The 12533-nt window shown below is 50.4% G+C and overlaps 1 protein-coding gene across 8 annotated transcripts in view; it reads right to left on the reverse strand.

Annotated features, from left to right (window-relative positions):
* ASTN2 (astrotactin 2) overlaps positions 1–12533 on the reverse strand; it is a 614387-nt gene that overhangs the window by 262921 nt on the left and 338933 nt on the right. For all 8 annotated transcript variants that reach the window (XM_044992620.1, XM_044992622.1, XM_044992619.1 and 5 more), the window contains one exon: positions 914–1080. In XM_044992620.1, coding sequence (XP_044848555.1) covers positions 914–1080 — 167 coding nt within the window. The remainder of the gene's footprint in view (positions 1–913; positions 1081–12533) is intronic.

Here is a 12533-nt window from a genome sequence, read left to right on the forward strand (position 1 = left end):
TAAAGGCAGATGTGCATTAGCAAAGGTGTAGCCAATAATCTTAGTTTACTGTTCAATTACTGGGTGATGTTATGATTTCTTTACAAAGAGATACAATCTGCCCAGCCTCTAAACCAGAGCAGTGCATAGGATGGCTTATGTGATGGATGGCTATTTTTGCAGCCATACCGCGTAAAGCCAGATAATCACAGAGCTCCCTTTGGAACATTCTGTAGTCGGAGAGATTTTCCTTAGAGAAATGCTAAATCACATAGGATTCTAGGATCCTGGCCAAGCTCTGGGATGAAACTCTATTTAAAGAGATGCACAGCAAAAAAAACAAACAAAGAAAAGAAAAAACAACAACCCGACAAAATAGTTTGGGGTTTATATAAAAAGCTATGGACTGACTTGTACAGTCTCTCTCTCTCTCTCACACACACACACACACACTCCTGTAGGAGTGAGAACTGTCCGTCTGCACACAGATCATTCCCACGTGCTTAGACTGCCAGCCAGCAGGAACGTACGTTCACCATCAAAAATTGCATGCACATTCGATCGATACTTGTTGCCCCCGTGTGAATAATTGTTCCCCCCATGGGGGCACACAGCACATGCAGTTACTGGTATATTTTCACAGATGCCTACTGGGTCATCAAGCTCTTGCATGGATGTGCAGCGAGAACAGAATTATGCTGCCACATGCGCGCGCAGACACAGGCCAATTCCGCCATTGTTCTGAGCGGATATATTCCTCTACTCCCTCCATGCCACACAGGTCTGACCATGCAGAGAGAGACATGGGAGTACAGACACAAACATGGCTCAGAAGAATGCAGGGGAAGGGAAGAGAGTAGAGCAGGAACCAGCTGCTCAAGTCTTCCGGTCAAGCTGCAGAACCCCTTTGACGCAATGGTTCCAGGAGACTCACCCGCAGAACATGAAGATGGTGCTGGAGGAGGGGTCATAGGGCAGGGGAAGGGTCTGCTGGAGGCACAGCTGCTCACAGCCACCATTGAAGCCATCCGAACAGTCAATCCCCTTGGAATAGTCGTAGCAGCCAGTGCCGTCCTTCATCGGCCTCAGCTCCGGTGGGCACTGCAGAGAGAGGGGACATGTTAAGGCGAGTGGGATACTTCGCCCTGCTGGTTCTGGGGGCATTTCCCCTGCCGGACGTGATGGTGGGACCAACAGGTAAGCCAGTGCCAGGGACCCAGCTCCCTGCTGTGAGTTAGGTCTCTGCCCTGGGGGGCCATGTTCATTCCTAATGGGATCAGGCTCCACTCCAGCGAGGTGGACGGTGTTACACCAGTGGTTAACTCAGGTCTGTCGTCAGCATTAACGGAGGACACACGAAAACCTGACCTCGGGTCTCCACAGGTGCAAGCCAGTGTGGACTGGGATGGGCACTAGATTGGGATGAAGGAGAGCTCTGCCCCATTTCCCTGCTCTGTGCCTCAGGCAAAGGGTGCTAACTTGGCAAAGGGCTTTGGGACCTTCTGGTGAAAAGAGCCATTACAAGTATCTTCATGGCACACTCCACTCCAGCCTCTCTCCCTGGACGGTATCTTCATGCTAGGAAATGGAAATGCTTGACACTGAATCATAGAATATCAGGGTTGGAAGGGACCTCAGGAGGACTAATCCTCAAACAGATTTTTGCCCCAGATCCCTAAATGTCTCCTTCAAGGATTGAACTCACAACGCTGGGTTTAGCAGACCAATGCTCAAACCACTGAGCTATCCTTCCCCTTGCCCACAGAAGGCATCCCAATTAAATGGACTCCTGTGAGATTGATCCTGGCCCCACTGAAGGCAGTGGGGACTTTGGCTGGGTATTTGCTATTTGTTTAAGCCTGCACGTGCATTTTATTAATGGTTGCGGATCTCAACCCACCCCGCCACCATTTAAAATCATTCTCAAAAAGCAGCCCAGTGCCTCTTTGGAGCAGGCAGATGGGGCTCTGAAGCAGTTCTCGCCAGGGGGCAGCCTTCCTGGCTGGCAGTGAATACAGACAACTGCAGAAGGACAGATCCTCAGTCGGTGCTCAATCAGAGTAACCCCACTGAAGCCAACAGAGCCAGGCCGCTTTGCACAAGCTAGGGATCCGGTTCCGCTCCGGGTTTTAATTTCAATTCTCCGGCTGGCTTTCCCTGTCCCAAAAGATTAAAGCCAGCAGGCAGCTAATGCCATCAATCATCCGCCACCCTGATTAAAGTGCTTTCCGAGTCCACCTTTGCTATTTATTTATTTTCTTTTATCAAAAACCAGAACCAAAAAAAAAAAAGAAAGAAACCTCACAAAAAAACAACCCACAACACAACAAAAGGACCAGTCCCCGGAAAAAATAAATCTCGCTTAAGAACAGCTCACAATTAAAAATGCATTACTGAGTTCTTGAAGATGAGTTTGCTCAGAGCCTGCACATGTAGCGGTGAAGGCAGGTTATAAATGGCCTCTGTCAAGCAGAAGAAAGGTTATAAAACTGCTATATTTTGTGCTTAAAAAAGAAAATCAATATTCTGTGCGAGCAAAATGCCGTACATATAATAAAAGTCCAGGAGATCCCTGCTCCCGAGCTGGCTACCCAGCCAGGTGCCTCTCCGGACGCAAGCTGCCAGGTCTGATTGATGCCTGGGCATCGGGACGTTAGCTGTACGATGACAGCTAAACTCTGGCAAAGCCACAAATGGCCAGGATAGTCCTGTCGCTTCTCAGCTGGGTAATGAAAAGCTCCTGCCACCTGCCTCAGTCCCTCCCTTCTACTGTGCTAGCTCCTTAAAATAAAACTTAATTTGAGTGACTGCTGCCATTCTCACAAGCCGTGCAGCCTCCCTGGAGGGCAAACGCAGATGCACCAGGCAGTGAGTTCCCAAAGGCCACTCCATCCTCTCCAGCTGCTTCCCTCTCTGCTGAGCTGCTGAACTAGGTGGAATGGACCATGAGAGACCGGGATCCTTGGTTCAGCCACTGGAGCAGGGGCAGTGCAGAGAAACAAGGAAGAGCGGGAGAGGCAGAAGCCGTCTCTATCCAGAAGATGTGGGCAAGGAAATGACAACAGCAGAGTGTGACACCTCCTCTTTTCACTGGACAGGCATAGTGAGGGCATGTCTAGTGGTGGGGAAAGGGCCAGGACTGGAGACCGAAGCTTCTGCTCCTCATCAGTAAGGCTAAGATTTTGTCATGGTTATTTTTATAAAACTCACGGACAGGTCATGGGCAACAAAGCCGTGACCTGTCTGTGACTTTTGCTGCTACGGCTCCCTGGTTTCCCCCACCACCGTGGGTGGCTGGGAGCTGTGGGGTTCCCCTTTCCCCCTACGGCGGTTGAGAGCTGCAGGGTGACTATATTTTCCAAAGAGATAACGGGACACCCCCCGCACCCGCTCACCCGAGGAATCCCCGTCTCCCCGCGTGAGGCTGTTGCCCGTCGCTGGCACCCTGAGGAGGGCCCCCTCAGGAGTCTGTCACCTGTCGCTGGAACGTTGCAGGGGGGCCCCTGTCGCTTCTTGCTGCTATCACCTGTTGCTGGAACCCTGCCAGGACCCCACTGGCTGTCAGCTCCAGAGTCCTGCAGCCCCTGGGGCTGAAGCAGAGAATGTCACCGAGGTCTCTGGAAATCAGGGACTCCATGACCTCCAAGTCTTACCCATAAGGCATCAGAGGAGGTTGCAGCAACCTGCAGCAAGCTTTTTCGGTTCATACTCCCAGCATGGATATAAAGTGGGGCCAGATGCCTCTCGCACGTGCTAAATTTTATTGCTACACGCTCTGGACAAATAAGGCTCACAAAAACTGTGGCTGTACAGATACAAGCCCCATCTCTAGTCTGTGCGGACCAACGGAAGAGTAACAGAAGCTGTGCAAACAGGCAGAAACAAAAGGGGGAAAGGTTCACTGACTGCAGTAGTGGCCAAAGTTTCTCCTTGCTGCCCTGGCTTCAGTCCCTCCATTGACCTTGCCCTTCGGCTTTTCTCTGGACTAATTCTCTCCCTGTGCCAGGCAGGAAAGCCGCTGATGAGCAAGGACAGCGCCTCGTGTAGTTGAAATAGAGACGCCTCTCGTTCCAAGGGGTCGGACCATTTCAACAGGGCTCCCGCTGAGGTGAATGAGGATCCTTCCGTTGACTTCCAGGAAAGCTGGAGAGGCTCCTGCTTTAGGGTCGCACCCATAGATTCTGTCGACTTTGGCCTGGCCTAAACTTAGAGTATAGGTCAATATAGCTCTGGCGCTTCGGGTGTGAAAATCCAGAGCACCGGAGCTACGCCAACCTAACCCCCAGTGTAGACACGGCTATGTTGATAGAAAAATGCTTCCATTGACCTAACTATGGTGGTTTGAGGAGCTGGTGTTCCTACAGGGATGGAAAAGCCCCTTCAGTCACTGTGGGTTGGATCTAGAGTACAGGGTTATGCTGATACAGATACAGTGCTGGAGCTAGGCCTGATTCAGGAGGCATCAGGGGTTGGCTTTAAGAAAGACTCATTGCCATGAGAGATGGGAGCACCCTTTTCTGTCTCTGGAGGAAGTGGTTGGCGCTCTCCCTGGGGCTATGGTAGCTCGGGGTGGATTGGACTGATGGAGACTCACCCCGAAGCGTTCCCCATGGTTCTTAGCCGCGTGCCGGTTCAGGTTCGCCCCTTGGAATACTTCCCCAGCTTGATTTTTGATCATCAGGAAGCGTGATTTGTTTCTGTTTGTAATTATGCATTCCAATGTGCATTAATTACGGAACGCAAATTGCTCCGGCGTGAAATTTGCAAACGAGAGTCCCCCTCCCCCACCTCCCGGGAAGTCGCTCACAAGCCAGCTGTTGCACTGCAGCAGAAAGTTCCCCTGGGGAAGAAGATCTCCTTAACACTGCACAAATACTGGGAGGTTCCCTGGCAGGGTCAGAGGCATGACACGTCCTCCTCGGAGTACACAGTAAGAGGGGCGACAGCCAAAGGGAGCCGGTTCGCTTTGCAATTAGCAACAGGCTGTTTAACAGACAGACACACAGACATGGAGGCAACAATAAATTCAAGCCTGAGGGCTCGGGGGATGGGAATCTTGGCTGTACTTTGTACGGTAATTTAAACCTTTCCCTACATAGCAAACTACAGCACTTTAGCCCTTGGGCACGTTCAGTCTTTGGGCTTGTCTACATTTGAAATGCTACAGCAGCACAGCTGCTGTGCAGACACTCCCCGCAGCAATGGGAAGGGTTCTCCCATAGGCACCGGTAATCCATGTCCTGAAGAGGTGGTAGCTAGGCCGACGGAAGAATTCTTCCACCGACCTAGGGAGAGGTTGCTGCAAGGAGCTCCCCTTCCCCGTGTTACGATGGTTCGTCCACAGGGACTGGACCTGATCCCTCTGGATCTAAACACGAGAGACAGTTGCTTGAGCTAACGGACCAACTCCTCCACCTTGGAGGTGCTAGAAGAATCATAAATCTCTCCACTTACAGAGGGTCAAAAAGCCACAAAGGGTTAATGTGGGTTAACGCAAGAGGCTGGACACCATTAATCTCTGGGCTCAAGATTGCTCAAGGACCAGGAGAGTCAAATCTTCAGCAGGTGTAAATCCACTGACTTCAAGGGAGACACACCAATTTATAGCAACTGAGGCTCTGGCCCCTTGAGTCTACCAAGCAGGGACCAGCAGGGAGGGGACCATGGAGCTGGCCGGGATAATGCACCTGGGTTTCCGGAATGCCTCGTGGAGAACCCTACTCATGGACTAAGTGCTGTAATTTCGGCTCGGCACGTTCTCTGGGCAGGCAGCGCTCAAGGAGCTTGGTCTCTTGATCTCCATCCAGCGAGATCACAAGGGTGGAGCTGGCCATCGATACAGGGAATGTGTCAGTATATTCTATTCAGAGAGAGGGCAGGCTTGTAGTGTAGCAACCTTCCCCGTGCCAGACGGCTGCATATGCATGGATCTCTGTTGTTCTCTTTTTTTTTTTAAATTAGCTTTTTCTATTAACCTCCTGTTCTCTGCCTGTGGTATGCAATAGTTTAGTCTCCTGAGGGCTCATGCTTTGATCTGGCTAATTGTCTGGCTTGGTGTGGGGGTGGCTGGGTGGTGTTTAGTGGCCTGTGAAATACAGGAGGTCTACTTGGGTGAGCGGGGGGTCCCTTCTGGCCTTAAACTCAATGACCTCAAACACACTTAATCATTACATCACCGATTTCCAGGGAAAGCCGGTGGGTGTTTCTCTGCAGTCAACAGGGCACTCAGCACCTCCCAGAATCATGCCCTCATAATTGTACTTGTATCTTCCTTGATAGAAGAATGGAACTTTGTTGCTTGTCTGTCACCAATAAAACTCTGCAGCTGATCAAATTTGCCCTTACCCCAAAACTGTCCTTACCCAGCATGAGAAGAGCAGCTGTGGACCATATATTATGTGTCCACAGGTTTTATTTAGACACCTCTGTGCACAGGATAAGCTGCTCTGGAGGGCTGGTCTCTGCACCCTTATGCACACAGTACTTGGTGTGCATTTTCTGCACTTTGATAAAGAACCATATCCATTATTGCTAACATTCATCTGTCTGGCTTGAGCAGTAGAGACCCGATAATTACTGTGAGTTCTAATCAATCCCACATCAATCCAGCTGCAGTTCAATTTGCGATCTGCCTCTGCAGTGACACAGGATGAGGGGGGAACAACAGCTGAAAATGATTAGAAAATCAATAGCCAACTCAGCCAATAATTCTGTCTGGGCGATCACTGGTGACACAACCCTCACCAATTCACCTGCTGTAACCATGCCGTGAAGGGTGGAGGTAGGCAGGGGATGGCATTCTGTATCCTGCCAGCCAGCTAATGCAATTAAACACCTGCAACAAATCAGTAATTAATCTATTTTCTCCATATAGACTAATAGCTTCTACAATCCACTAGCAGTCCAACAAAATCATCCTCATAAGGGCTAATGCCTTCTTAGCTCCTGTAATGCTTTTCATCCAAAGATCTTAAAGTACTTTACAAAGGAGGTCAGTATCATCATCACCATTTTACATACAGGGAAACTGAGGCACAGAGCGTGCAGTGACTTGTCCAAGGCCTCCCAGCAGGCCGGTGGCAGAGATGGGAACAGAACCCCTGAAATCATTAACACTAAGCGGAATACTTGAAACGTCTAGATCCTTGGATGAACAATGCTCTAAGATCATTTTAACAACATTTCTATAATTAAATCTCAACTCAGGAGGTCGTTCAACTATCTGACTCCTTCTACAGAGCAGGAAACTGAGGCAGGGAAAGGTTAGAGAGTGACTGCAAACCTCGCACCAAAGGGGATCATGTTTATCGTCACTCCAAACTGCTCAGGTTATAGAACAAACAAATGTGTTTTGTTCCCTCCCACCCCGATCTCCACTTGGGATCCAAGAGTCAAGTTAGATTCCTGACTTCTGGAGCAACATAACTAGTGAGAAAGATTCTGCTGGCTAAATAAGACCCCTGAGCTACTCCCACACAACCAGGGAGAGGAGGTTGGCCGATGGAGACTCCGGTGACTGTGGGGCTTGTTTCCGATCCTTAGTCCGTTCACATATCCGGGCGGAGTTCCTCTGGGTGGCGTCCACTGGCTCCCTTGACGCCTTCGAGGAGCAGTGGGCGCTGTCCGGGGTTCTCTGCTCGGTGCCTCCGTCAGGCTCCCTTCTTATGACCCTTTGACCGCACTCCTGTCCCTGTTCTTTTATTAGTTGTCCCCCGAAATCAGTGGGGTTCTTAGGTCCTGTAGATCCTCCCCTTAGGCTGGGGGCGGGGGATCCTTTAGCATTGGGCGGGTTTCTGCCCGCCCAGGTCCCAGAAACCCAATAGATACTCCCAGGCAACCCCCCAGCCATCGAGAGGTTTGCACAGGTGGCACTGATTGCAACTTGGTAAACAACCCCGCTGATGATGCACAGTGGAATAGATTCCAGCTCACTCGCTCTCAGATGTGTTAGCTCTGCAGGTATAGCAGGAGGAGAAGCTCATCTATTTTTGTCACTCCGGTCAGCAGAAAGGACTCTGCGTGTGCACGGGGAGCGGAGATGCTGAATAAGAAGGTGCTATTTTTACTCAGGTACATTTCGGCGTTGAATTGCTGTTTTTAAATGACTTTGCCCAAGGCCACACAGCGAGACCATGGGGATCGAATTCAAGAGTCCTGCCTCCCCAGCTGCTGCTCTAACCCCTAGACCACACTAACCAACCTCACTGCCATTCCTCGTTGCTAGCGTGATACCAACAACAACAAACACCTTTTGCAGATTAGCACCCAACCATCGATCAATTGAAGGTTAGAACAAAGTCCAGAACCAAGGTCCATTCACCTGAGTAACGTTAAGGTGACTCAGCATTGTGCAAGTTGCCCCATCCTTTCTCTGGATCCCAGCTCAATCCACTGGCCAGCTAGGACTCTGGGACGAAAGAGACTCTGTCTAGACTCACCTTCAAGGTCCTTCATAATCAAATCCAAAGCAGAAGAGATGGAGCTCTTTGAAGACGAGCTTAAAGAAAATGACAACTGAAAGCCCCATAGGGACCGTTTCCCCAGGGAAATGAGCGAACGGACCGGTCCCTGTTTATTTCAATAAGCAAAGGCATGCTTTTCTTCCACACTCGCAAAGCTCGTTAGAAAGGAGACGGGTGCCGGGGTCACTGGAGACATCAGAAATGCCTCATTACTGACACGAATCCCAGTGACGAGAGGAAACTGACTCTCCAGCTAAATTGCCTGACGGGGTTTTTGCAGCTCGGCTTCCCTTTTTTACTATTAAGTTTAAAAAAAAAAGAATATTTAATAAAGTGGTTCTGCAGAGAGTAAATTGCCCGTTTTTATTATCCTGCTGCATTTTCTAAATATTAGCTGCCTTTTTGTTGGAGATGTTTAAGAGATGAAGGCCCAGTTTCCCCCAGCAAAGCTTCCCTGCCATGTAGAGGAGGGCTGGTGTCCAGGGATGGCCCGGCAGTGGTGGAAGCAAACAGCAGCATGGGGACTCCGCTCTTTCCAAACCAGTTCTGGGGGAATTTGACATTGCTCTTACGCCCGATGAGCCATATACCGAGCTTGTGGTGCATGGGATAGCAAAGAACTGGCTCCCTGATCCACCAAGTCACCAAAGCACATGTCTGACTGTAAGCATGTGAGTAACCCCTATTCTGGGTAACTGACATCAATGAGATTTAAACATCTGTTTAAAGGTAAGCCCATGCTTAAGTGCTGTCCTGAATAGGAAAGGACGTAGCCATGTGCTTACATTGCTTGCTGAACTGGGGCCTAAGTGCTTTGCTGGACTGAGGCTATCCAAAGGGTTGGTTCAACCCTGCCAGGTGCTGAGCACTCTGTCCCGATCCAGCACACGTTGAACTTTAGACATACAAGTCTAAGCACCGATGTCAGTGGCTCTAAAGTTAAGCATGTGCTTAAGCGCTTTGCTGGAAGGAGCCCTGGAGGAGGTTAAATGCAAAGGCAAGAAAGCTTGAGCCAATGCAGTTTCAATTCTTTTACCAGCTGCTCTATGCACCTTGCCCACCCAACCCCGCCATTCCTCCTTTACTAATCTTTGGTGTGCTGATTTGGGGCTGGTGAAACGTGCCGGATTCGCAGCCGGAAAGACTGAAATACTTCACAGAACAGGTACGACACAGACAGCAGCAGGGAAATCTTACCCATGTGACTCAATCCTGACCTCTAGAGGAGAACACTCTATAGCAGAGGTGGGCAAACTACAGCCAGCGGGACCATCCTGACCGGCCCCCGAGCTCCCAGCCAGGGAGGCTAGCCCTGGTCCCTCCCCCACTGTCCCCCCTCCCCTGCCGCCATGCCGCTGCACAGGCAGCGCTCTGGGCGGCGGGGCTGCATGCTCCTGCCAGGCAGCGCGGCTGCCAGATGTGCTGCTCTGAGCAGCATGGTAAGGGGGCCGGGGCCAGGGGATTGGATAAGGGGTGGGAGGTCCCGGGGGGAAGTCAGGGGACAGGGAGCAGGGGGCAGTTGGATGGGGGAGAGGTTCTGGGGGGCAGTCAGGGGACGGGGAAGATGTGTGTGTGGGAGTCTCATGGGGCGGGAGTGCAGATAGGGGTCAGGAGACAGGGAACAGAGGGTTGGATAGGCGTGGAGTCCCGGGGGACCTGTCAGGGGGCAGGGGTGTGGATAGGGGTCTGGGCAGTCAGGGGACTGGGAGCAGGGGAGTTGGATAGGGGGTGGAGTCCCAAGGGGTGGTTGGGATGGGGGGTTCCGGGAGGGGGCAGTCAGAGGACAAGGAGCAGGGGGGGTTGGATGGGTGGGAGGTTCTGAGGGGGGCAGTCAGGGGGTGGGAAGTGGGAGGGGGTGGGGGCCAGGCTGTTTGGAGAGGCACAGCCTTCTCTACCCGGCCCTCCATACAGTTTTGCAACCCCCAAAAAGTTTGCCCACCCCGATCCGTAGAGTCAGCTCAGACTTTTACACTCTTTGCCAAGATTACCAACGGGGGCTGAGGGCTGGGAACTGGACCGAAGCCACCAAATTTCATTTCACACAAGCCACCCAAGAGCTACCAGATGGTAACAACTTTCTCTACCAACCTGAGTTGGACTGGATACAAGCTGCAGTGGTGGTGAGAAACGGCACAGACTATAATTAATCCCTGCAGGCATTCATTCCTCACCCACAGCCCCAACACAAACAGCCCTTCTCGGTGCTCCTGCCATTCTGTCACACGACAACATTTTACTGAGATCTCAGCCATGCCCTGGCATGTATCTGATCTGCTCTGACAAGCAATGCAAATTCCTCAAGCGTACGTCTGTGTGTCTACGTATATTTAGATGCTTACGTCTAGGAGATGTGCATTATTAGCCACACATGGCTTGCATTCCAGAGTGCACTTAACAAGGGAACAAATGGCTCTGGAGACTGGCCGTGGAAGATCCAGTTTCTAGATCACCAGTTTCAATGCAGCTCAGGTTGAGAGTGACCAGCTGTTGCCTCCAAGGACTTTCCAGTGTCTTCAGAGCTTGAAATTAAGGCCAGAAGGGACCATTGGATCATCTAGTCAGACCTCCTGTATATTACTGGCCATTCATTTCCACCCAACTACCCCACAGGCTTGGGACTAAAGCATATCAGTCCTCAGGACAATAAACTGTGTGTCACAGGGAGAGAATGGGAGAGACCAAGGTGCATCAACGCCTGAGGCAGGGAACTGATTAGCCGAGATGGACTCAGCAGGTGACCCACACCCCGTGTTGCACAGAAAGGGGTGGGGGGAGGGAGTCCTGAAATCTAGCCTGAAAATTCCTTTCTGAGCCCAAATCTGGCAATCAGTAAGACCCAGAGCACGTGAGCAAGACACACCAACCAGGCATCTAGAAAGAGGATTCTCTAGACCCCCTGAGCAGACTGGTTCACCCCATCCAGTGTCCCATATACAGCGGTGGCCAATTCCTGACACTTCAGAAGAAGCGGAAAAAAACAAATGAACAACAACAACAACAACAAAACAAACACCACCTTACATCTGGCCAATCGTGCATCAGGGAAGAAAAATCCTTTCTGACCTCTTATGGGAGGTGACATCCACATGCTATAAATCCATCACCACAGGTGGCCCTGCTGAGCCCCACTGCTGACAGTTCCTGGGCTGAACGAGTCATGGAAATGGAACTAACTTCTTTGTGCAAAATGGTGACCCTATTGGCTCAGGAAAGCCTGCCCTGATGGGGGCAGGGGGGAGCGGGGGCAGGGGGGAGGATGGAGGGCAGAGTGTCAGTCTCCAGGGCTGTCAATATAAGCACCTTTGGGCAGCAGTGAAGTCACTCAAGCAACCCAATGGCCAAGGTTTTCATAAGTGACTCCACATTTTGGGTGCCCAACGTGAGACACCTCAAAGGATGGGTGCTCAGAACTGGAGCTAAGCAAATAATGGAGGTTTTGATTCCAGGGCCAAACCAATTTAAAAAAAAAATCCAATTAGATTTGAAGGGACACAATTTAAAAAAAATGTTCATCAAATTGGAAAACACAAAAAAATGTTATAAATCAACCAAAATGTTCCAAATTGACCCAAAACTATTTTTTTTCTAACTCATTTTCAGTTAATGGAAAAGTTTCAGTTGACTGCACATTATTCCCCTCCACCCCTCCCCCAGGTAGTTCATGTTGATTTTGGCCGTTTCAGGTATTTTTCAACTTTTTGAGCATGTTTTAAACTGGTCAGTTTTAAAATCAAAACACACATTTTGACTCTTTCAAAATATTTCCCCCCCCAAGTAGAACTATTTGCTGAATTCAATCTGAATGTGGTAAAAAGATTCAGATCCCCCCAAAATATATATGTGTGTGTGTGTGTGTGTGTGTGTGTGTGTGTGTGTGTGTGTGTGTGTGAGAGAGAGAGAGAGAGAGAGAGAGAGAGAGAGAGAACAATGTGCTGAAAAAAATTCACCCAGCTTTAAAATCAGGGCCCTTTAAGGAATCTCAAGTGGGCAGCCCAGAACTGGAGCTAACCCATGAGAACTAGTCTCTTTAGAAAATCTCACCCACCATCACTTACATGACTAAAATGCACACCTTGGGAGGGGCACCGCAAC

This window comes from Mauremys mutica, chromosome 18 (genome assembly GCF_020497125.1).
Source record: "Mauremys mutica isolate MM-2020 ecotype Southern chromosome 18, ASM2049712v1, whole genome shotgun sequence".
NCBI lineage: Eukaryota > Metazoa > Chordata > Testudines > Geoemydidae > Mauremys > Mauremys mutica.